At 39.1% G+C, this 26,879-nt stretch overlaps 1 protein-coding gene across 1 annotated transcript; it reads right to left on the bottom strand.

Annotated features, from left to right (window-relative positions):
• Window positions 1–739: 739 nt before the first annotated feature.
• Window positions 740–26,670, bottom strand: LOC310937397 (moesin-like). The gene is made up of 13 exons (XM_083901652.1): window positions 26,335–26,670; window positions 14,071–14,154; window positions 12,949–13,044; window positions 12,183–12,457; window positions 11,993–12,076; window positions 10,803–10,949; window positions 10,609–10,705; window positions 10,345–10,508; window positions 8,274–8,404; window positions 7,976–8,136; window positions 7,796–7,888; window positions 4,920–5,150; window positions 740–3,239 (listed from the first exon to the last, which is right to left on the bottom strand). The coding sequence occupies exons 1-13, from the start codon at window positions 26,344–26,346 to the stop codon at window positions 3,075–3,077; spliced, it is 1,740 nt and encodes a 579-aa protein (XP_083757778.1). The 5' UTR covers window positions 26,347–26,670; the 3' UTR covers window positions 740–3,074.
• Between the last annotated feature and the right edge of the window lie 209 nt (window positions 26,671–26,879).

Raw genomic sequence — 26,879 nt, 5'->3', positions numbered from 1 at the left:
GGAATCAACTCCAGAACTTTTACCTGTGTCATTGAAGATGAAATAATGATGGAATAGCCCACAATTGTCCATGAAATAGCTTTTCAGTCAATTGTCCAATTACTTATGGTCCCCTAAAAAGTGGGAGGCACATATAGAAAGTGTTGTAATTCCTACACCGTTCACTTGATTTGGATGTAAATGCCCTCAAATTAAAGCTGAAAGTGTGCAGTTAAAGCACATCTTATTTGTTTCATTTCAAATCCATTGTAGTGGTGTATAGAGCCAAAATAAAGAGAACGGTGTCGATGTCCAAATATTTATGGACCTAACTGTATTGGCGTCCACGTTTTTTTCCCCAACTCAACTGGATCATGGTGAATTTGGGGGCGATATCACTCCCTGTTCTTATGTAAATGGTACACAGCATTTGTGCAGGCCTCAGCCAAGGCTGTGCAGTTTTACTTTAAGCATATGCATTTTTAGAGAAAATTAATATTAATGGCACAGCCATTGCCCAAAGACAAGCCAGCGTGTAGCGGAGCTCCAATGTGTGTGAATCAAACCTCCAGCCTTTGAGTTGAAATGACTCACTCTATCACTGACCTACCATTTTTTTGTATTGAAAAAAAAAAAATAAGAGGAATCCTTCCACACTCACTTGAATTTGGCAGATTGCATGACACAATAAAATAAAAAATAAAAATAATCAATCAAAATAAAGTATCCTTGTGAATGATAATGCCAGAAACTGACCATATGCATTTGAATTTGACTTTTATTTATTAATGAGAGAAAGAGTTTAAGCAGCAAGATCTGAAGAATAACCAGGGCAAGGCACTGTTTATCATTTTACAGTATTGATCATGTTTCAGTCCTTTTGTTTAGAGACCAGTTATTGAGTAACAGCCTTTAATACGTTTCTTTTTCACACACTGACTTCAGTTGAAATGACACTGGATCCGTACAGGTAGGCTGTCAACACCTGTAGAACATTCAGTGCAGCATACACACTGTCAAAGCTGCAATCTTTCTGTTTTTGCTGCAGAAATAAGAACTAACACGTCACAATGGACTAAAACACTGCATCTTTTACAAATGACAAATGTTACTTCAATTAAAAGATCAAAATCAAACAAAAAGAAATATGTATCATTCAAATACATTATTTTAAACCTGCAAAATAGTCCAAAAAGAAAATCTTTCAAACACATCTAAACACTTGTGTGAACAAGTAAACTGGTTACATGGCTGAATACCAATGTTAATGGCACATGTAATTGCAGAATGTTTTGGTTCCTCTTCATACAAACACACCATAAACATCTGGGCCTTCATTCTTTTTGTCACAGGCTTTTGGGTGTTACATTGGCTTACAACCATTACAACCACTATTCATTTATCTAACAACAAAATACTCTACTCTTCTAGACTTTTATGATACAAAAATATCATCATCAGTGTCCTTTTTGCACCTTGTATAATTTTATCATCTCCCAAAAGAAATCCCAATTACAAAATACACATATGTTACTGAATACAGTATATCAAAACAAACATTGGAAATGACTACCCTTCGAGGACAGTATGTGGTGTGAGGCTTCGCTGCTTCGCCGTTGCTCCAGCCATTCATGAAAATCATCACCTGGGATATTTTTGACCCATGTGGAGCTATTAAAAAAGGTGATTAACACCATTGGCATTGTTTGTGGTGTTTAACCCTGTATAACCTGTGTGTGAATTTAGAAAAACAAACAAAAAAGAATGTTTTCATTGTCACTGAGATGCATCTTTTACTTCGGTCTCTCTTGAAATCAATGTTCCAATGAATGAACTATAATATTGAGCACTGTTACAATTTTTAAAAGTAAGGATCACACAGAAAATATTAGCGTGTTCTGATGCCAATTAGACCTTCACCGAAGATGACTCTGGATTTACTTGAGAGAGAGCAGTTCAGCTACAAATTCTACTTTAAACTTAAATGGCATATGTTAACTCAGCGAAGCCATCTTGACACGTGACAGTTACAGTGTAATTCCCTATGCAGAGCTGGTGGTGTCAATAAAATCGGTCTAGTTGAATCATATCTGTAGACAGAAAGTAGATTGTGTTTTTTGCAGGTAAAATTTAAACCTCTGTTCTTCAGGCTAAAATATCAAATGCTTTACAGATGTCAGATTTGTATAACGTACATTGTAACAGAAATGCAACTTTCGGTTATAATTTTAGGGACTTAAATTGTAGCTAGTACAAAGTTCATTACAAAATACAGCATTGTTTCAAAAAATTGTACATTGCAAATACACAAGGTGTAAAAGCGTTGGTTTCTATTTTTTTGTCCCGCTCTAAAAAATGCTTTAATTTTTTCTTCTAAGCAAATTTAAATATAATAAGGAATTCCGTTTTTTTTGAGCCTCAACAGTAAAAATTAACACTGAAAGCAGAACTGACTGGAAGTTGTTCAGAAACGTAGAAACAGAAAAAAACAAACTGACAAATACTTATCTTAAATATTACACTGTGACTGGAGTGTAACTATTGTAATACTGTTAACAGCTGGCAGGTTGTGAATACAGTGAAAGTAAGAATATAATACTGCTTTATGAATGCTCCAACCAGACATATCATATGTGTTGGCTAATGTAGATAACAGTGAATTTGTTATGCATATAAAACTAAGGGCAGCAGCATCATCATGGGGGAATATTACTGTGTGAAAAAGTCAGATGTACAGCAGAAACATCAAACTGAAATTTGGATCTGTCTCTAAAGTCTTCAATCTAAAATTGTGATAGAAAAATGGTGTAACCATATTACGAAAATGCTACATAGCCCCCTTTGTGAGGAATTAACTATAAAGTACAGTATGTCCCTTTTCAAACAGTGACTTGCCTAAATGAAACGTTAGAAATAATAACAAAAGGAATTTTCCAGATCCATGTTTGGTACATTGTGCTATGCCTGTGTCGCCGCGTCATGTCATGGATCTGATTTATTTGCACACAGAGAAAACAGCTTGGGTGAGGCAGGACTGCAGTCCAGGCAGAAAGGCCCAGCAGCTGTGTGGGCTTTTGCATCGGCCAGTGCAAACATCACATGCATTCAAACTCATCGATGCGCTGTTTGGTGTTTCCTGACCGGATCTGTCTGAGGGTCTTGTACTTGTCTCGTCCAGCTCGCATGTTCTCTGCGTGGATGATGTCATTCACTGTCTTCTTGTTCTCATCCCGAGCGTTTGCCAGCTCTGAGCTTAAAGCCTACAAATACAGACACCACGCTGTTAATGCATTTCAAACCTTTTCCAACACGTGAGTATCTTTGCAACATGGTCCATTCACCTTTTCCAAGGTTGAATTCAAGCAATTTTAATGTGATTTTAATGGTTTTCTAGCACCTTGCAGTGGTGGTAAATTATATACGTATATATTGTATGTATGTAAATATAAATGTGTATGTTGTGCTTAGTTGCTCAGCTCACACTGGATGCATCGTGAGTGCATTGGGGCTTTGCTGCATCACGCTCTCGTGTATGCGTTTACACCGGCTGCAAGTCTGCTGTTTCACTCGCACTTCGTCTCCCTACACCCCCAATATATTTATGACTTCATTTTCAGATTTATCTCGGACAGAACAACATCACTCTCTAAACGATTTGGTTTAAAAGAATCTGCACGGCAGTTAAAATCGTTACAGATACAATAGATACAATATTTATGTTATACTGGTAAATAGGGATGCACCGATTAATCGGCCAGTGACCGGAACCGGACGATTTTCACGTGATCGGCCACAATCGGAGTCAGACAAAATATTCCGATTTTAATAAGCTGGTCAAATGCACCCGCATCGTGCAGCATCAGCAACACACGTGCACGCGGCTACACGCACATGTAGTAGAGTGTAGGCTGGGCGGTATACCGGTTCACTCCGAATACCGTTTTTTTTCCATCATGATATGAATTTTTAATATACCACCATACCGGTGTATTTGATTACACAACATCCGCGCAGCTGCGGCGCTGTTGTCTGCTTAGCGAATGAGCGCTCTGCATGTAAATGTTTCATTAATGTTTATATATTTGTTTCAATCACTGAACGAAGCCTGTCATAATTAAGACAAGAGTCAGGACCTTAAATCACTTGCACAAAAATTTTGATCAGCATTTGTTTGTTTGTCATTTAAACCTGTGCGAGAGCCGAGAGCGCGAGGCACAGGGCGTGAGAGAGAGAGAGAGAGAGAGACAGAGCGAGTGCGAGAGAGAGAGATCTGCGCTCTTGGTCATTAGTTAATTTACTTATTTGTGTGTAGGTAATATGTTGTGAAATATGTTTAAACTGGTAGTGATTCGTTTTTGTATTTTTAGTTGGATGTTGGATTTGAACTGATTGTATTTCTATGTTAAAATGTTCTATTAAAGAAAATATGCAAAAATATATATCTGTCTGTATGCTGTAAAGTGGTTTAAAAAAATTGAAATCGGAATCGGCTAAAATCGGTATCGGCAGGTCAAACTTCTTGAAAAATCAGAAATCGGAATCGGCCTCAAAAATGGCAACCGGTGCATCCCTACTGGTAGAAGTACAGTGTGAGGAGTTTGATGTAATCATAGTGGTATTTTTTGCTGGGAACTGCATGCTTCACGCATGAAAAATAGGCGAAATGCCTGAGCTCAAAAATAGACGAACATCTCACCTTTACAGAGTAACATTGAAATTGAAAACGCATCCGCAACACACAAAGTAGAGGTTGCTCATTTTGATAAAACCATACATGTGGTTCTGATCCGTTGGAGCGATGCAACTACAAAGCATAAGGCTCATCAGCAAACAGAAAAGTGATGTGACCAAAGTTTTTCTGTGTGTCAGCTCAGTGTATGTTGTGAAGCTGTGGCAGACTGAATGTGACATCGTATACTGTGTGCATATGAGCAACTTACAAGTAAATGTTTCTGCAGACGTTCATTCTTCTCCGCCTCTGTCATGCGCTCCTCTTCACTGCGGTCCTTGTATGTGACGGCAGACGTGAACTCGGCGCTGGCTTCGGCGCTGCTCTCGTCATTCTCGTCGTGCTCGTTCTCAGCGTTGATGGGCTCCTGAACGTGAGACGCCATCACTTTATTCTTAAGCTCATCTTTGGTCTTCTCCAGGTCCTCCTGCACCAAAACAGCCTGAAGGACAAAAAAAAAAAGACTATTGACTATAGATATATATTGTAACACTGATCATATTGTTAGGTATAAAGACAAAACTGACAACAACAAGCTCTCCTTTGCTTCATCCAGCATACTGAATGGTCATTGTATCACCTGTTTTCATACTACTGCTTTTGAGCAGTATGAATAATAGAACTAGTGTACAGTTCATTAATACTTTGTCTACCACATAATCCTCCACAGGGTCATGGGGGTCGCTGGAGCCAATTAGAGCTGACAAAGCACAAAAGGCAATGTCGCAAGTCCACCACAGGATCAACACACAGAGATCAACAACCATACACTCTCACTTTCACTTTCACTCGACACGAAAAGGCCCTCGTTCAGACCGGATGTTTTTGCTATAATGCATGCAACAGTTTGTTGAGAAACATGAGTTGCTGACAAATAGCCAGTATGGAATTAGAAACAATAGATCAACAGCCATGGCACTGATTGTTTTGGTAGAGGAAATAATGTAATTTATCGATACAAAGAGGTATGCACTTGGAGTGTTTTTAGATCTTAAGACAGCCTTTGACACCGAGGTATTATTTTGGACTGGTTGAAGAGCTACATTATTGACTGGGAACAATTTGTACAAATAAATCACTATGAATACAACACGTGGGGTACCTCAAGGGTCAGTTTTCAGAACAAAAGTATTTATTTATGTATATCATTATTATTATTCGTAGTAGTATCAGATATATCAAAATGTGTGTTATTTGCAGATGACACCAATATTTTCTGTTCTGGTGTGGAATTGCAGCAGCTTTTGGAGGTGTGGTTTTACATAAATAAATTGTCCTTAAATTTAAACAAAACTAATTTAATGTGGTTTGAAAAACCACTACCTCGCTACTTCACACATTCAGCTGCACATCTCTTTCGTCCGAGCACTCATTCATGCTCATGCATGAAAAAATACTGTTGTATGCCATGAAACCATTGATTTTTTTTTTTTTTTTTTTTTAATACTGTGATATACATTTTTGGCTATACTGCCCAGTACTACCTCTGGTGTATATCTCAGCATTGACATACTAAATTACAAAAAAAATAAACATCAATTAGGGTAGAATAAAATGGAATTAAAAGATTAACCAAATAAAATACATTTACAGATACAGGGTCAGGATTGTAGAAGGTGGTAGAAAAACACAGCCAGTTTAACAAGACTGGATATTTGCCAAGATTGAAACCAACACTCATCCACATCCTCATAATGGGCCAAAAGAGTTGAACAGGATTTCCTCCACACAAAGAGAGCAGTCAACACCACAAACAGTATGAGTCACACTGCCTAAAACCATGAAGGGGTGAACTGGCACACAGTCTTTTTTCCAAAAAAGACATGAGCTACAAATGTTCACCCCTCCCCCAAAAAAACACTTAACAGGACTGCAGGAATGTCTGTCCTCATTGTGTCACAAGGGAGGGGCTCTGAGATCAGCAGAAAATCACATATATATATAATATCATTATGTTTTCACATTTAATGCTTTTTCAAAAACAAGCAAAAAAACAAACTTTCTTTCCAGTTCATAACTAGGGATGGGAATTTCAGACATTTTCAGAGTCGATTGTCGAGGTCCACGTGTCGATTTTTTGTCGATTTATTTAGTTATTTATTAATATTTTTTTACAGCAACAACAGCTGCAATGTGGGGGTGGAAACTATTCTACAGAGTACCACTTCGTTTTCGGCTCAAAAACATGGCTGTAATGTCCATTATTGACCATCAAAGCAGCGATAATAAAAATGAGGGTCAAAAAAAAGAAGAGAAAAAAAAGCGGAGCGGAGAGTTTTCTCTCCGCTGGCACTGGTGTGTCGCCAGATGGCTCAGGTTTTTGAACCTACGCTTGTTGCGTCCACCAGAGGGCAGGATCTTGACTGGGTGAGATGTCTACACGATTGAAGACGTCTTGTTGTTGTGACCCCCACCCCCGTCTTAAACAGCGCAAGCTCGTTTGCACTGCACACACGCATGGAAATGCAGCCACTGGAGAGAACAGCTGTTATCATCAAGTAGGCTAACGTTACAGGTGACTTGCCACACACTCATCCTACAAAGCAGCCTTTGAGCACCACGGACAGCGGCTGAAGCTCCATAGTTACCTTACCGACCCGCCCTCACCTATTATTCCATTCACAAAAACGGGCCGGTGACTCGTCCTCCACAATGTGCGCACCATCATGTGAGAGCGCAGGGAGCCTGGTCACCTTTTCTTGCACAGCTTCTTTAACCTCGTTGGTTGTTAACTTGACGTGTTTGTGACACTCGACTTTTTTTTATCTTATATTTTGTCGAGGTGCTCAATAATAATTAATAATGCAAATCAGTACTTGGAGAGAGACTCCTCTGTTAAATATTAAGATTTGAGACATTTCTCTAGTAATTGTTGGAGATTAACCAACGTTTTTAGGACAAGTATTTTTAACTGATCTACAGTTCGGCATCGTTTGGCTTGATTTTTGTGTCGGAGGTCTCTTCCTGTGACCAATCAGTTGCCGGCAGTCTAGTCTAATACCTACTCAGAAACTTGCCAGAGCAGGTACTAAAAAAGTACCTAGTGGGTATGCTAGTGGGTACTGATGGTAGCAATTCAAACCAAACCTTGTTTTGCCACTGCATCGCCTCCTCTTCCTTCTTCTTTTTGGCATCCTCCAGGAGGGAAATCTTTGAAGTCAGATCAGCCAGCTCTGTGGCCTAAGAAGACAACAAATGGATGAGTGCCTTCAAATCGATGTCTGAAGCATCAGAGAAGGAATATGAAAATGTGTTTTGATAACTGACCAGGTGTTCTTGGTTCTTCAGTTGGTTCTCTGACTGCTGCAGCAGTGCCATCTTGGCATCCTCAGCACTCTTCAGGTCACCCTCGAGGCGTTCAGCTTCTTCATGCGCTCTCTTCCTCTCTTGCTCCAACTCCAGAGCCTTTTGTGTTTGCTCCTCCAACTCTGTGGAGACATTCACACACACACACACACACATACATCCACAGAAGCAATGAAGGTTAGTGTCATGAGTAAAACACGTTTCTACCATTCATAATTGTATGACAAGCTTTTTCAAGAATAACTGATGAGCCACCCACCTTGTTGGGCTCTTCTGGTCTGCTCTTCAATCTGCTTTAATCTCTCCATTAACTCCTCCTTTTCCTTCTCAATCTTTTCCTTTTCTTTTTCTGCAACTTCTCTTTTCCTCTTCTCATTCTCCAGCAGAGCTCTAATGGAGATGAAGACAGAATACAGTATGCATCACACAGTTATCAGGAGGCTCTCTCCCTCACCGTACAGCTGTCGCATACAACCATCTCACACAGTAAGTTTAGTCCTAGAATTTAAAGTGATTGTATGAGGTAGTGACAGATCAACTGGGCATGCCCCCTGTGCTGGGAAGTAGGATAAGACATGGATGCACACTCTCACTAGCTGCCAGCAGGGACAAAAAACTGACTGGAAAGAAAAGCTTACTTTATAAATCTTGTATCTGCTCAAGTCAACAATATCTTAAGAATTAGTTTTTATTGCTTTACCTACAGTCTTTCTGAGTGGAAACACAAATTTATGAAGCGTTAGTATCTCCCTGGGACATAGGAACTGCAGGTTTATTGCTTACCATTTGGTAAGTTTGTGTCAGTTAGTTAAACCTAAAAGAAGGATTTTTATCATCATTATTATAAACTAAGACCTCTGTGATGGAGACAGCAGTGAAATAAAATTGTAATGATGTTCTCTATGGGGCAGGAGAGCAGCAGCTTACAAACCTCAGTCAGAAAAGGCCGTCTAACAGCAAGAGGCAGTGACTAAAATATTCATAAAATATCATAGATTTAGGTAGGCATAGGTTTTATAAGGTGAGCTCTTTGTTAACCTCATCTTCCCTGACCCTCTTTTTGGAGTCCCTGCTCAAAAATGACATGCCCAAACTAAATAGAGTAAATCTCTGCAGTTACAAGCTCTATGTGAATTATCTTGGTATCAAAATAAAGATAACACTTGTGAGATTCCACCAGAGGTGTAAGTTTCACTGTAGATGCCACTGTGTCAGAGTAAACGCACATGGAACACAGCATAAATGAAGGATTTTTTTCTCTCGCCTAAAAAATATTGCATTATAAAGCAAATATCACCTTTAAAATATGCAGTAGGAGCTTAAAAACACATGGAGGTCTTTGACTCTGCAGCGTCTTCAGTTACGCAGCGCCATAGCTCTGGCTTACCTTGGTCAATTAGGGTGATTGACAGCTCGTTTTAAACCTCTAAACAGGTAGAATCAGACCCCGGTCTCCAAATGCATGTGAATCACTTCATTAGCGAGTCAAAAGGACATAAATGCATATGACTCATTTGTGCGGACATTCGCCCTTCTCTCATCAGAACGATTTAATGTCGCTCTGTAATGCTCAATCAGACCGGGATTAGACCCAAAAGCATGCTGGAAAGTGTAGTTCTTCATTAGAAGCGGTTTTGTTCTGATGGAAATAATTTGTTTTGATAAACAGCAAAGGTAAGACAACATTTCTGCTTGTATTTCTTGAAAGTCAGTTGTTGTTTTGCTCTTATTTCGGGGCTGGATCCGTGAATCTTGGTCATAGAGTGATAAAAATGGTACCGCTGGAATCTGTGGATTCTCCGTTTTCCAGCACACACGTGTTTTTTGTTTACATAATCACGCTGGCGCTCCGGTGCCGCTTTTCAACGTTTTTTTTCGCTCCTGCTGGTTTGATCCATCTGTGTTTTAACTGTGTTTCGTGAACATAAGAATGGTTTATATGAGACTTTAGCTGAGTTTCTAACCTTTCTGTGGGTATGCAGCATGTCTGTGTTTGTTTAAGTTAGATATGGTTTTATGACGATTTTGTCACTGCGTGTGACACGACCCCGGTACCAGGGGCAACCGTGAAGAAGAGGTTAAGTGGATAAATATTTTTTTATTGTGTTACTCCTAGCAGCAATGTTTTCAGTGAGTGTGAGCATCCATGTTACACGCGCTAGTTAGTACCTCATTCAACCACATTTCAAAAACCTGAACTATCCCTTTAACTTTCTATAGTTGTTGCATATTTAAAAAGACAGTGAGTGGTGTCATTTTGCCTTGCCAGTTACAAGTTATAAGTTACTTCCTGCATTTAAAAAGTGAACATCTGTACTTGTGACTCTCACCTCTCCATCTTCTTGTGATTCTTCTCCTCCCGAGCCTGAGCCTTCATCTGCTGCACTTCGATGGTGTCAGGTTTGCGGCGACGCATGTACAGCTCATGGTTGCCCATGCACAGAGCCAGAATTCGCTTGTTGATGCGCAGTCTTGGAGCATAAAATACAAAGTCCTAAAACAGCAACATTATATATATTTTTTAAATCAGAAGTCATAGCACTCACTTTAAATACAGATTTATGTAACTGCAACTGTATTAAGGTTTAACATACTGGGGCTTTCTTGTCAATTGGTTTAATAACAAACTTCTTGTCATTGAAGGAAATGTTCCTTATTTCACTCCAAGGAAAACCAATTTTCGGTGTCATTCTGTTGAAGAGCAAAAACAAAAAAACTGTGTGTCAGTTGCTTTATACTAGACAGGAACTGCTGATCATAACGTACACCAACACTGTGAATCACTCACTTGTCATTCTGTTCGTAGATGTTAAGACCCAGTGCATCCACTCCCAACCACAGCTCTGTGCCTTTTTTATTCTTGATGTTGAAGTAGTTGACTCCATACATCTCGAGGTCTTGAGCAATCTTCAGATACTCCATCATGGATTCCTCTCTGTGGATAGAAATTAAATGTCTTCAACTGAGGCTGGCTGACCCTGATAACTACAAGTCTAATGAGCTTCAGGTAGCACTGAAATGTAGAGCTGAAATAAAAATTGCCTTGGCAAGAACAATACAATAAAAGTTCAAGTTTTACATTCTTAAGGTAGTAGAGTTAAATTGTGAACTACAAATTGCTGAAAGCTCCAACACTGAACAAAAAGAGTAAGGCAGACGTACAAACATATCCCAGTCTCAAATTCACATATTTTAGTCTGTAATTTGCGCTAATAGTATGAAAGATCATACTAGGTCAGGATACCAGTGATTTATTTTGTGTGAGACTGAGTGACGAAACATTTACATTTACATCGCGCTCTGTAAACCAGAGGTCTCCTCATTGCTCTGACTGACTGCCTGTGAGTGCTTTGGGAGGAGGTGGGGATGCTTGTTGAGCACATTAACTTCAGAGGGATACATGCTTTCACGTGAGAGTTTCCAAACACCACCAAAGTCTCCAATAACACCAGAAAAAGTGGGGGGATTTGTCACTAGTCACTTTTGCCAAAAAAAGTTGCTAGGATGAGTCGGAAAGGCGCCAGATTTAGCGACAAAGTCAGCAAGTTCGCAGCAGCTGCTTTCCTCACCGTCTCTTTTCCCTTGTTACAGAGCATGGAGTCATGTGACTACACACACTGTACACGTCCGAGTATCTTAAAGTGACATGAACATACCGGTAGCCTGCCTATTACACACACAGCCAAAACCGACTTTTATTTCCTCTTTTTTTTTCTTTTTTTTTTATTATCGAATATATAGACATGGGCAAAATTACGGTGATTATCGTCGTAAATATTGATAACCCTAACACAGTGATATGAATTTTTGGCCATACCGCCCAGCACTAGTAGTGTAATCTACTGATATGATGAGGTTTTAAATAAAAAAAACTCTATATTCCTAATTTTGAGCTTACGTTCAACCTGCGGGGAGACACCCCTGCAGTTGAGGTGAATTGCTTATTTCTGGCACAAGTGTACACATGCGTGTTTGTACCTCATCATGCCCTTGTGCTCCTCGTGCCACACTTGAATCCTCTCCTCCCACTGATCCTTGTTGAGTTTGTGCTGGTCCAAGACTCTGAGAACACAAGACATCCAAACATCAAAAGTCATGCAGAGAAACATGATGTCACACAAACACTGTCACAGAAAGGTCACATCTGTGTCAGGCGGAGATGTTATACCTTTGAGGGAGTAGTTGTTCATTGGACAGATAGCCTGGTACGTGGACTTCCTTATTGTAGTCAGCGTACTTGGCCTGGACAGCATAGGAGGCCAGGAGGACTGCCGTCTCTGGAGGGCAGTAAATGTCATCATTTAAGATTCCCTCCTTCACCTGCAGGAAGAACAGCCGCTGTGTAGCATCCTGGATTAACTCCTCAGACACATCCTCAGGGAAAAATTTGGCACGGAACTTAAACAGCAGCGGGCTTTCCTTCCTCACATCCTGGGCTGTCACCTGTCAGAATAAAACGTGAGGGGTTAAGGTTAAAGGTGCATTATGTAATAAATCTAAGGCAACTGGCCATAAAATCCTCCTAAAATGTCACAGAGTCTCAGGAATAATATTCATATAACATAATGAACTCACCAACAACAACTGTACAGACAAAATATTCGCATTAAAAAAATTATTTTGCAGACTGCAAATCATGTTTATGTTTTGAAATCATGTTTTGGCATGTGGCGCCACCTACCAACGTCTACCAATCATTGCAGTCAGTCTCAGCTGCCGAGCAACCACGGGTTGCCAGTTATTACAATGGCCGAAAAAACGAAACTTAGAGACCTCGGTATTTTGAATTTGAGTGAAGTAACAGTTTTTGGCCACGTTCTTACATATGGCGCCTTTAAATCTCAAAAATACACATACACATAATCATTCAGTCTTGACAAATGGGGGGAATGTGAAAAGTATAGAGCTGTTAGTGAAAATACTGAAGAGCTCACCTTCTTATTGAGCTTGAGCCATGTAGAAAACCCCTTTGTGTCCTGATATTGGAGTCCAAAGTACCAAACCTCCCGCAGCCCGATGGTCTTCACGACCTAAAATATGAAAGCAGAACTAAAAAATAACATATCTTTTCTCTTCAACATCAGTACTCTTGTCTCCTAAGAATGTGGGACACAAAACTGACATACAATGTTGAACGGAAACATTTTTGTTAGATAGTTGGATAATATAGTATGATTGTCCTTTGACACGACTGCAACTATAAAATACAACACATTCAATACTCTCAAAACAAAATAATAAAATGCAACACATTGAAGTATCTAAAGACACTTTCAAACTTTCAAAACATTAAAATAGGAAACACGGTTAAAAGAACAACAACAGCAGATAACATCATGTACACTGTGATGGCTGTTTGATTTTGTTCAGGGTGGATATTGCAGAGGGAATAAAGGACCTTTTGTAAATGTTTTTACGGGCCAGTGGGACTGTATAGTGTCTGCCTGATGACAGTTACTGAAAGGAGTGAGATAGGTGCCTTGTGTGGTATATAGTACAATTTCAATACAGATAATTAAAGTAAAGTTTAAAGTTTACTTTAATATTTTAGTAATTACTTTACTTAAAATAAAAAGTAATTCTACTACAAAAAGAAATCTATACGTGACCCCCAAGTGAGTAAATGGTCTGTATTTATACAGTGCTTTTCTTGTCTTGATGACAACTCAAAGGTACTATAGAAAACCTACAAAGCAATTTTATATTAAAATGTCTATAAAACACCTTGTACTTCACAGTCTTATGGAAAAAAAGGTTTTAAAATTGCAGAGTGGAACGATAAAACATTTTCAGATCATTCGAATTCATGAGGTACTTAAATTACTTTAAAATATATCACTAGGACTACTGGCAAAGCAGACAACATGTTCAAGTCACTTAACATTGCATGTTAAAGATAATTCCCACACATGGCTATCCAGATAATGGAATCAACTTATTGTGGGTAACAAAAATATAAAAAAAAAATCATCATATGTCACAATTACAATTACACTGTGCATTGCTTCGCGTAGTTTGAAAGCCAAGACTGGTTCCGTCGTGTTAGTTTCTCATACCTGATCAAAGAGCTGCTTCCCTGTAGTATTGGGCTGAATGGCAAACTCCAGTTCAGCATCCATTGTGGTGACTCTTACACTAATCTGAAAGAGAACAAATAATGAGACATTTTCAGATAATGGAAGTAAAATAAATCTTGCATATTAATTTGACTCCTAATGACACTTCCATCTCAACAAAACTGGTTCATTTTACTTATTCAGTTATAAATTGTATTTTTTGTCTTCAGCAATTTTCTGAACGCTCTTTGCTCCTGTAACAAGGCATTTGTCTTATTTAAACTGGTTCATCACTGTTCGTAATTGACAGTGTGTAAAGAGGGAAAAGGGTGCCACTACACTACTTAAATTAAACATTTTAAGTAAAAAGTTTAAAGTTTAAGTAAATAAAAGATACTAGAAGATGTCAGTGGTGTTCACAACATTGATTTATTTAAAACATTTATTATATTTTAAAATAACAAATAAAAATGGTGAATTTCAGGTAGTACACCCCTGGAAATAATTATTCTGGCCATATAAATAAATTGGACCGATAACCTAAACAGAGAACCGGTATCTCACATATAAAAGTGACGGGACTCAAAATAGTGAAATTAAGTAATGTCAGTACTGTGTACTGGATGGTACCAAGCCCATTTCAAGCCCTGTAATAAACATGAAATAAAAAATGCTGTAATGTACAGTAGCTTTTTATACATCAAATGACTTTAAATAAAAACAGGGCAGACCAGACTACCCTCAATAGAGCATGTCTGTTGAAGAACACAGTAACTTCACAGTTCAAATACAAGAATAATTGTCTGATGAAAATGTATATTTTTATATCAGTAGACTTGGAGAGGGATTGCGTTGCTTGGTTCCACATTTGTGATACATGTCAATATGTCTTTGTCTCAGTATAGAACATAATCAGCAGGAAGTAACCACATCCTCTGGTGGCTGGGGCTTGAGAGGCACCGCTGCTAAACACAGACCTCTCTTGAGAGTCGCCTACATCCTGTCATGCACAGAGCAACCTGTGAACTTTCTGCTAAGCTATCTATGGTGACAGAATTTAACCAGAAAAGGTTGAAGACAAGTTGCTTCCTTGTCAGCGGGTTAACACTCTTTGCTACAGCTGTTTTTACAGCCAGTGAGGCACTACTTATTTAAGAAAATTGAACTGTTCATGGATCTGTTAAAAGGTTGAATCAATTTATTTACCCTCAGCATTCCCTTTGATAAGGAGAATAGACAGATTATGTAGTTAGTGAACTGAGTGTGTAGCATTTCTCATTTTCTCAGCATACAGAACAGCAGCATGCATGTCTGATGGGAAATAACTGCACAGGCTGAGGCCCACGCCTGAGCTGAACAACAATGGTATGCATTATCTTCCAGTTGCGAGCCTGATTAGAGTTATGTTCTTTGCCATTCATGTCAGCAGGACCCAATTTACTGTTTATGACACTTGCCCCTCTGTTACTTCCTGTCATCACCAGCAGGTTAAGTTGGAGTGAATCCCATAATCAAGGCCTACACTGAAGAACGCAGATGTCTAGTGTTGTCTAGACAAACAACTCTTCCTTAAAACAGGTCCAACCTTGGATTAACTTTTTCCATTTATGTAGATAAGAGTTCAGTCGCCACCACCCTGCTAATGTTTCAGCAGTTTCAGTTCCTGAATCAGACCGGTTAATCTTGCATTAAAAAAGGAACTATCCTCATACATTTTCTGCTTAGTTAGGGTGTCTCCCTTATAACAGAATTAAGAAAAAAAACTGTTATTAGCAAAATGTTCATTACAGGGTGTCTGTTTCCATGACTTTCACACCAATGCTAAATGTAATTTCCTCATATTGCATCATCTCCAAAGACCAGCTTTGTGACTGTTAAACTGTGGAAAGTAATAGTTCTGGAGGGTTTTAACAGCTACTAGTTGCACTTTTTTTTTTTAATTTCTCATTTAATTGAACATTTCTATAACCATAAATAAAACAAATTGAGTTGATCAGAAATCTCTTTTGCAAGAGTGTCCTGGTCAAGACAGACAAACAGCATACGCAATACAAATATGTAAAAAATATTAAAATATACAAATAAATGTACTTAAAATACATACATTACAAAATCAGACATTCAAACAATTCTGTACTTGTTTTTACCAGGAAGAAGGAGCCTGACACTAAGTATAAGTCCTGAAACCAAAACACCAGACCAAATTGAATTAAACTTTTACTTAATCCAACCAATACTACAGTGAATAGAATATTTTAGCTTAGACCAAAGGGAGGAACTTAACAAACCGACTGACCTACACTACAGTGGTGACTGAACGGTAGGGCAGATCATCTTTCAACAGGAAGGTTGGGGGTTCAATTTTCCAGTCTACATCTAGTCTACAGTCTACATGCCAACAAGCAAGACAATTCTCCTTATTTCTGTGCCATATGAATGGGTAGCGTATGTGTGATTGAAGAAGCACTGTATGCATGTGTGAGGGACTGGCTGTAAATGAGCCTGGAAGCATGTTGTTTAAAGCAGCTTTAAGTGGTCTAGAAACGTACCATATAAATATTTACTGTCTTCCAAAAATGAACATCAAAAAGATGTGATAAAGATGCAGAGAAGAAAACAATACCAGAAGACATACAGTAAGAGCTGTGTGACCCCAATAACCCCATGGAGAGAGACACTTAAAAGCACTGACTAGAATTGTAGGAAGTGGTCAAGTTTGTTTTAAAATAACATGGCTATTCAATGGGAATATATTATAGGATGGAGAAGTGATCCGTAGCACACACCTCTGGTTTCCTTGCCAGGAAGAGGAAGTGAAACTGTTCAAACTCAAATAAAAATTGGTTTAAAAATGCAGACCAGTGGAGGACAGGGTGGCAGTAATGACACAGCACTGCTGTGGGGAAGCATTAACAGTATCACAGTCACACTACCGCTAACAACAGTTTGAGTTAAGATAGACACTGACAGCTGCTGTACCAGTGCTGCTTAACTGTGAGGAGTTTTGTGTTTGTTTATTGGTTTTGCTATGTTGTTTGTGTTTAAAGAGTAACTAAACCCTTAAACCACTTTTTTCAGGTTAAAACTAGTGTGGTTATCTAGTAATATTATACACTGATCCAGGTCCAACTTTTGTTATTTTGTGTAAAGTTTTCAAACGTATTTTGTGTTAAAAATGCCGCTGCAGAGCTGCATACATTCAACGGAATTGATCATGAGCAGGAGAGGAAGTAGGAAAATAAACTTCCGGTTTACTTTTCAGAATAAAAGCTCCCTTGTTGACGCCACGTCGTATTTCACTTTACTTCATCACAGAAAGAGTGCTCGAGAGAGTGCTTGTGTTTATTCGGTCGGTAGAAAAACTGCTCCGTTTGTTGTGTTTACAACATTTACAGAGTATTTCTGTGCAAGAAGAACCCCCAAAGAACATTGTCTCGCAACTCCAGCTGTGCAGCCGTGTGAAAGCAGGCTGTGGAGCTGTGAACCAGAGCACTGTTCACAACAGTTCGCAACAGTGAATACTATTTTCAGATTGCCCAATCGGTCAGTGAGTGTGTGAACTTTTTGAAATGCATGCGTCTCGCGCAGAATGCAAGTCTAAGCTGCCACTGGAAATACTGCTGCAATTTGCGCTTGTTGTTACTCGATTATCACGCCCCCACTCACTCCGGAGCCCTGACAGGTAATACACAGACACACACACAGTACAGCTCTAGCTTATCTGAAAGCCAAAATAAAAAAAACATTACAACACAAAAAAAATATATAATCTAATTAGTTAAAGTTCAGAAGTTATGTGATAAATGTGCAGTTAAGTATGGCCAGCAACATACACTTAACAGTGTAGTAAGGCAACCAAAAAAAACAACCAAATAACAAATAAAAGTTTGTTTGACGTGTATGATTTGTACTCCTTCTAGTAGATTAAAAGTAGGGCTGCAAAAATGAATAGCTTAACTATTGCTATAACTGCTAAAATGTGTATCTTTGGTTTGACGATGTTGTCATTTAGAAGTATGGGAAAACACTGATTTACAGAACTGAAACTGAAAAAAAACCTATCAACTAATTGAGAAAATAATCAGCAGAACAATTGAAAATTAAAACACTCCAGAGTACAGCGGCAGATCTCGATGGTCTGTGCGAAGTGAGCCTGCATCATAGTCAGATCCAGAACAGGAAACATTGTTGACCACATAAGGTTAGAAGGTTATGCTTTATACAAATTAGATTTAGACTTTAAAACATTTGCTTTCAATCTAACCCCCTGCTGCCATTAAGATAAACATAATCAGAATGAGCAAATAGCAATGGATTAATGAATCAATAACAACAAATTACTTACTTTCAAAAGTTTGATTTTCTCACAACTTCAAAGATAAAAATTTGTGTTGTACATAAAACTCCTCAGAAGTTTTGCCTGTAGTTTGTCCACCACTTCTAACTGTACACTGTTAATCTCCTCTGCTATGTACTGGGCAGACTGATTTAATCCTCTGCTGGCATACCGCTGCCTCAGTTCTTTCCTCTGACCATTTCTCCATAGAGACGCTGCCAAAATGATAAATAGAAGTAGAAAACTACATGTACATATGTACATAATGGGCTAAAATGGTAAGTTATGTTAATTTATATATTTAAAACATATATATATATATAAATAATCTGCTTTTGTATTTGTATATTAGTGATACAGTCAACACTGTGACTGCGTGTGCCCCTGTGTCAAGAACCAGCTGAAGACATGGACAGGCCTGGGCGATATTCTGTATGGATCAGGTGTGTGATTGGCAAAGAACAAAAAGAGAGGAAAATATCCGGTGCACCTACCATGATGCAACAGCATTGTATTGTTTCAAAAATGTAAATAAAGTGCAGTAGGATGGAAGAGAGTTAAACCATGTTTTAAAAAAATGTAAATGCTCTTTCACTACTCACAGAGACTTTCATCTTGGCAGAGATGGCCTCAGTGCCACAATTTCCATCTTGAAGTGAAAGTGGTTGTCAAAGAAACACTGCTAGAGATGTCTTTTCAGTGTTTAATGAAATATACTGTTTAGTTTTAGAATTATTTTCTCGATTAATCTAATATTTTTTTGGCCATAAAATATAGTTCAAATGTTGATCAGTGTTTATCAAACCTGGAACCTAGTTTAAATGATTTTTTTGTCAAATGGAGCAAAGAAACCAGACAATATTCACATTTAAGAAGCTGAAAAATCACAAAGCTTGTATTAATTGTTAAAAAACAACACACACAAAACCTCTCTAAAATCGATTCATTCATCGCTGCAGCCCTACTGGTTACCTAAAAAAATCATAAAGAATGATTTATGATAGATAGTGCTGGGCACTATACGGCGTTAGCGCATGACGTGTTTCCAGGGCAACTGACCGGAAAAAGACGCACGTGACGTCATGTTTACGTAACTCCGAAAACCGATTTAAATCAAAAATCTTTTTTAGGTATTTTATTTTTAGGCCATATCGCCCAGCCCTACATGGACATTTGCTTTCATTTAAAACATAGCTACCAAATCAATGCCAGCTCATGTGTTTTATTTAAAGATTATGTTCCCAACAAGAAAAGTTTTTTTTCTGACTGAACAACGAAGCTTGTGTCATTTTGTAAACCACTCACTCCTTGCACCAAAGTCCATAGAGAAAATAGTAATTTTGAATCACGGCACACAGAAGTTGTTCATCCACTGCTGCCTCCATCAGTCCAACACTAATTAGGAAATAAGTGAACAAATAGTTTGTTGAAATTATATTTTTTTGTAACATGGGTGGGGTCAACAAGACTATTGTTTTGTGTTTGTTTCATGATTTAGTAAGCTTCATCCATAAAGCAAATTTGGCCCATAAGATTTCTTTGTCCACAAACCAAAATTATTTAGTTTTAATAATTACAGATAAACCAGAAAATAGTTGCTTAATCTTAGAAATCAGAAAGCTAAATTTAATCATATATAGAACACAATCCAACCTAAATAGTTGGCAGATAATTTAGTAATCGATTGAGAATGGATTCGTTTTTGCAGCCCTAAAACAAATAATAACCAGCAACAAAAAATTATTCCAGATTAAACAATCTAAACTGTAGCTCCACTGGGATATAAAATTACTCCTCAGACACTGATAAGCACAGGCATACAGCAGCTCATGAATGTGTTGCAGAACAGTAATGTTATCTAAAGTGGAGCATGGCAGCTGAAGACCACGCTGAGGCGAACAGGGAGGAGAACAGCAAGACCGTGATGTTGAATTCCATATAAGGCAGCAGGCGAGGAAATGACCATAGAGAGGAACTGATGTAAGAGCAGAAACCTTGAGTCACTGAGAAATCCAAAGCACTGCCAAGAGGGAGTCTAGCAAAGGCAGAGCTTCTCAATAATTGCTGCTTTTGTAAAATGTCAATGCTTTTATATTTAACTGAAACACAGAACAAATAAACCAGGGAACAATTCCAATAGTTTTGGATTATTTGCTGAATATGTTTGATGAGCTTCCTCCATATGCCTTGTATAATTTACTGCATACTGTCACATGGTGCAGCAAGCTTTACTAAAGGAAACAAACCACTGAGTGTTGCAATTCTAGCTCCACCGGGTGTATAGATTTTTGGAAGAAAACCTATTTTAGGCTCATGTGTTTTTGATTCAATGCACCTACAAACAGTGAACAAAAAACTGCATCTCATCACCATCTGGTTTACCACTAGTAGCACATCACATTAAATATAATCCTTACTGAATCTTACATATCGCACAATCCTATTTTGTCATCATTCATAAACTCTTTTTATATTTAGATAACATTTTACTGCTTCCTGCTTCCTTATTCTTCTGTTCTGTGCTGTACTGTAATCAAGTCTCTGTAAAAGAACTGTACTTACAGTGCAGAGCACCTGAGCTTGTGAACTGATCATAACTGTGAAACCACTTACTTTGAGGTCACTGCAGTAGCTGCAGCTGCAGCTCATTAAATGTATAGTTGTTATTATTCATTACATTTCTAGAGCACTTTTCTAGACACCCAAAGCGCTTTACAAATTGGCCATTATTAATTAACACATTCTCACTGGTGGTGGTAAGCTACATGTTTTTTTGAACTGTGGGAGGAAGCCGGAGAACCCGGAGAAAACCCACACATACACGGGTAGACTGCAAACTCCTTGCAGAAAGGCTCTTGTTCCAACTGGGGCTCGAAGTTGTTCCAACCGGGGTTTGAACCCAGGAACTCAGGCCTTCTTGCTGCAAAGGCAAGAGTGGTGTATAGTTCAGTAGTTTTATGAGATACTGACAGTTTGACTGTGCTGTCACTAAAAATATGGCTTCCAGCACAGACACAAAGAGAAACTGATTGTCACTTCACAAAAGGCTTACTTTATAGAATCATTATCTGCTTAAATCTATGATATCCTTTTCAAACCCAGCTGCAAACTGCAAAGGTCCATAGATAAATCAGCATTCAAGCTCACAGCGACACAGGAACGGCTGGTTTACTGCACCTCCTTTGGTAAGTTTGTGTTACTTAGATAAATGCAAACAAACGATTTCAAACACCGAAGTCAAATAATTAACAGATACTTATTGATGGAGGCAGTTATTGATGGCTAAATAACTCCTATGAGAAGAAGCTGATTTTCTCTATAGCCTTTATAGGGTTTTTTTGTTTTTTCTAACTCGGTGTCTAAGGAGGGTGTCACTTGCTATACTGACTGTAAACCCTACGAGGCAAATTGTGTTTGTGATGTTGGACTATATAAATAAAATGGACTTGACTTGACTTTGGTACAGGAGAATGAAAGCAACACAAACCTCACTTTCCAATCGGAAAAAAAAGGCTGCATAAACATGAGATGAATTGGCAAATTATGAAAAATGTTGAGTAAATTGCATAATAGAAAAGATACTCTGAAGTTAGCATCATGAGCGGCTATTATCTGTTTTTTTCTAGGGTCTCCAGACTCCCCACTGACAGCCATGGTCTCAGTGAGCAAGCATTCTTGTCTCACAAGCCAACAGAGCACTGACTCAGTGCCTCATACGACCACATGCCAAAAGAACTGAACTCTCCCCAGTGTGTAAACTTATGTGTAAGTTTACACACATAAGATTATGTGTGTAAACTTAACCCAAATTAACCATAATGGGTTCATTTTTCCATTAACCCATTATGAGGCTTTTATATCAGGAGCAGGGTCTGCTATATAGAAGCCGCTATAACAATTTAACAATAGACTACCATGTTTTTACAATAGCAAAATGGACAATTGAGTTTGAATGCCAACTGCATAGGTTCTCCAACATGCTTGGAAGGGTGAGGTGAGGGATATTCAGATAGAACATTACAACAAAAAAGAGTACATTTTAAACATTGTACCTTTAAGTACTACTGCCTTCTACCCTGCTCTTGTTGAGGCTAACAGTGTCTGAGATTCGGTGCAAAGGCTGACACTAAGTGGAGGACTAAATATACTTATCAGTATCACAGTATGTGTAACAACATCAGTGCAGTTCAGAACACATACTCTGATCAATAATGTATCACTGTTCAAATCTAGTTTAAGTACTATGGTATTTTCATTGCCTTGTTCTAAAGATTGTATTAAAAATTCTGAGCAACATTTAATGTAATACATACATATTAATATTTAATTAACTACCTCAATATGGAAACATTTAGTGCTTAGCAGATCATGTTAAAGGTCCCATATTATACCCTATTAACCCAAGTTAAACTAGGTCCTGGTGCCATAATGAACATGTCTGTGTCATGCTTTAGTCAAAATATCATAAGGATGAAGCACAATAGCAGTTCAATAACTCTGCCAAAACAGCCTTTTTCAAAACGCTCGGTTTTGTGCCTGGGCATTTACATGTGAATGAGACCCAGGTAAACACACATCCACTGCTTCCAAGGGAGTGTCGCCACTTATCACCTATTGTCATGCACGTCGTCACAACCCCCGCTCCATATACCCCATAGTAATGTCCGTTTACCCGTTGTTACTGCGTTTCACCGTAAAGGCCACATTATACTTCTCCGACTGCGTATGCGTTATCCGTCTGCGTCACCACGGAGACGCCTCGAGCATTTATACTTCTGCGTCGTGGTGACGGACACTCGCTGCAATTTCCCGCCCGATCAGTAGGGGTCGCTGCGCAAGGTTGTTGTGCTTCTGGCTACAGTGAGCAATGGCGTCCGAGAAAGAAAGAGAGAGAAAGACTGTTGTTGTTGAAAAAGTGGCCGTTTCTCACTTTTCTGTGTCACGGAACGCAGTTTTAAGATAATTTGAGGCGAGAAATTGGCCATTTAGAGTCTAAACATGTGCTGTGTGTGTTAAGATATGACGTATTTATAGTTCGGCAGCGGCGTTATCGGCGGGGATCAGCTCCGCCTCTGTCAGGACGCCCGGAGCGCACTGAGAGCCGGCACAGAGCAGCTTAGCTCGGCCTGTCCTGAGGACCAATCGCAGCTCTTGCCGTCTCCGTAGTCCCTTGACGGAGTGACGGACACTTAAAAAATATTCCGTGCACCCGGAGACGACGCAGAGGCTCTTCGACAGGTTCTGCGTCGACGCAGAGGACTCTGCGTAGCTACGCAGAGCACTTTACGCAGGAGTATAAATTGGGCTTAATGCATAGTGAGTGACCACGATTTTGGCTTCTCGCGATCATAAAAACATTAAAATCGAAGAAAAACGATTAATGCGCCGTGCGGCGTGTATGTAAATTCCCATGCTAGAAAAAGACCCTGAACGCACCAGTGTAACTGCGACTGAAAGTGACGTGTGTGGATCAACAACACGAGGAGAGAACGTGCAAACACGACAGAAAGGAAGCCTTTGGTTGAGAAGAAATGTAGGACAACATCTACATCTTTCTGCAGTGCTTTCAAACGCGTGCTCCTCATATCACCGATCCACACGTCACTCGCTAACTGCAGGGACGTAACTGGTGCGTTCAAGGTGTCCCTCCAGCATAGGAATTTACACACACGATCAACAACAAAGGGCTTGTGAGGCTTGTGAAATTTTTTTTTATAAATAAAATATATCCACTGGACACACAAGTCCTCTGAGGCTAGAAGTTTGTGTAAAACACTGTGCTCCGCTGTGCAGCCACTCTTCCTCCCTCGCCTGCACTCTCGTATTTCACAGGGACAAGGGGGAGCTATGGTGGAGCTGTGAAGTACTCTGCCTGGCAGGGTGCCAATATTCACGGTGAAATGTACGCACTGTCGTCACTTGGTCGGGAGGTGTAAACATCGCACGTTTTATCGCCTATACTTACACAAAGTGGAACCACTAAAACATGACTGAGTCTTGTTTTTTCACATTTTGGGGACTGGTATGGCCCACTGAGTCCCAAATATAAGAACTAAAAGATTAAAAAGTTGATTTTGCACAATAGGGGACCTTTAATATAAAGTCAGTATTGTAATACTATATTTGAGGATGCTGATATGATTAGAGGAATTCCTTTCAGGGAGGATGAGTGTATTAAGTCTTTAAATGCCAGGATGCTCTAAGATTAGTCTGGCTGACGGCTGGAAAAAATGTGGGGGAAGTAGAGTACGAGCAGAAACAATACTACAGGAAGAGACCAGGTACAACCCCGAATACAATTTATTTTTCTGTTTGTGAAGTGTTTTCATTCAGTCACACAGATGCAAGAAGCAGATACAAAGTCAAACCATGATACACAGCAGTAACTGAATATACCCCAAATTTATATGCAGTGTTTAGTGTTAAAATGTATATTAATTATTAAATATTGAACACACTGTGGTGTTAATTGCCAGTGCATGAGAGGCAGTGAAAGTAATGCAGGGTTCATAGCATGTTGAGCTAAGAAGGGTAGTTAACGAGATGCATTCGAAGACCCTGGGAAATTTTATAATTTCTGTGGGATCTACAGCATGAGCTTAAAGGAGAAGCTTCAGCTTGCTGCCACCTTCTGGTAATAGATGCACCACAACAATACAAAGATTTGTTTTAATAAATACAATTATTGATAAAACATTTGTTTTGTATATTTTTGATGTCTCAGTGACCAAGCAACTTTCTTTTAATCAAGCGAAATATTGAATACTCATGCTCCTCAACACTTTGGATATTACCCTTTTATTTCAAAAACCCTCACACTCAGTCACAGCCTCAGTCTTCAGGGAAGAACGGGAGAGATTAGTCTAAAAAAACGTTCACTGCTGTTTGCTAATTTCATTGGAATAAATCAGTGAGTAAATCTGTGTGCTGCTATGCCCGCTTGTCTAATTTGTTCAGAACTTGACCAGCACAGATCAGCTGTTGAAACATGCTTACTCTCACTGAAACATGGCTGCCAGTAGACACAAGGAAAAAAGGACTTAAGCCACTTAATAAAAGGTTGACCTAATACATTGTGTGCCTGCTTGACTCTATGATATAGAAGAATAATAACAAGTGTATTTTAAGATCATGTAATACAGATCATACACAGTAGATATTTTATTTGAGAGTGTATTTACAGTGTATTGTCACTCTCATTTGAGGAGCACAGAGCACATCTCAAAAGAAAACTTTCCATGCATCCAGAGAAACAACCTGTGTGCAGCTTTATATCCATATATATCTCCTATATTGGGATATAGACTAAACATATCCAGATATATATAATGTAAAAAAAAAAATAAAAAAAAAGGGTGTAAATAGTGATGACGTTTTTTTTTTTCTCCCAAATCTAACTACTATCAGTAGAAATAAGTGCATCCTGGTTTGTCGACTCCCTCTTTTAAATTGGCCTCCACAAGCTAGCAGCACAGCTAGCACTGGGTGACAGCTCAAATCCCTCCCTGTTAAGACCTGGAAGACTAGCATAGGCCTCACACACACACACACACATGCACGCGTACACAGCCCCACCTCACAAAATAAATGTGAGCTCGGGGTGTTCAGCAGCTGTTGAATTCGCAGTGTAACACACTCACACCCTGTAAGGCCTACGTGAGTGAATGGCCTGATTTAAGGCCCTCATTTTAATGGACACACTGGCGGGAGCGCGCACGCGCACACCCAACTAACGGAAAGTACCCCAGTGTGAGAGTTGAAAGGATGTACTCATTTTACAACACCGTTATACGAGTGTATGTAGCAACGAAGCATGTCATTTGTGTAACTACAAAGTCAACATTAAGTGACAGGGTTATACATTCATACAGAGTTATGTATACGACACAGTTGATAAATGAAAATGTTAAAATAATGTTCAGTCTTACCGTTTTCGGCATCTTTACGTTCTTCTCCGTCGCGTTTACGTTCGAATTTGATTGTTTTTTTGTATGAACAATGTTGTTGTAAGCAAGTTATTAAATCAAACGACTGCTAAACAAGAGCAACAAAAAAAACTTTTTCCCATCAGCACAACGGCGCCAAACAAACCACTTCCTGTCTCGAGGAAGCGAAAGCTGCAGTTCGCTGAAGCACGGAGGGCTATCTGTGAGCGTTTATACTCTTCAAAATGGCTTTTCTCCCCCCGCTTTGTTTCGCAGTAAAAAAGAAAATGACTGGAGCTCGGTTTCCTGCTAACGGTACCAGACTGAAAACCAAAACCACACCCAGGCCGATGACAGGACAGCAGCAGGAAGACAGAGAGAGACTGAGAGAGAGAGGGAGAAGAGAGAGGAGAGGAGGGGGAGGAGAGGAGGAGGAGAACACAGGCTCCGCCCCTTCTGTCGCCTCATCATCATGGCCGCTGCTTCACTGAAAACGCTACTCATCATTTTTACCTTTTCTTGAAATTAAATGCACAGTATGTAAGAAA

The sequence above is a fragment of the Microchirus variegatus genome, assembly GCF_963457635.1.
Source record: "Microchirus variegatus genome assembly, chromosome: 15".
NCBI classification, from domain to species: Eukaryota; Metazoa; Chordata; class Actinopteri; order Pleuronectiformes; family Soleidae; genus Microchirus; species Microchirus variegatus.
The sequence above is the reverse complement of the archived record's forward strand: the minus strand, read 5'-3'. Positions and strand labels throughout refer to the sequence as shown.

Coding starts and splice junctions, on each gene's coding strand:
- LOC310937397 (XM_083901652.1), bottom strand. Junction 12,077..12,182: donor GAACAACTACTCCCTCAAAG/GTATAACATCTC, acceptor TTGTGTTCTCAG/AGTCTTGGACCAGCACAAAC. Junction 10,706..10,802: donor ATCTACGAACAGAATGACAA/GTGAGTGATTCA, acceptor GCTCTTCAACAG/AATGACACCGAAAATTGGTT.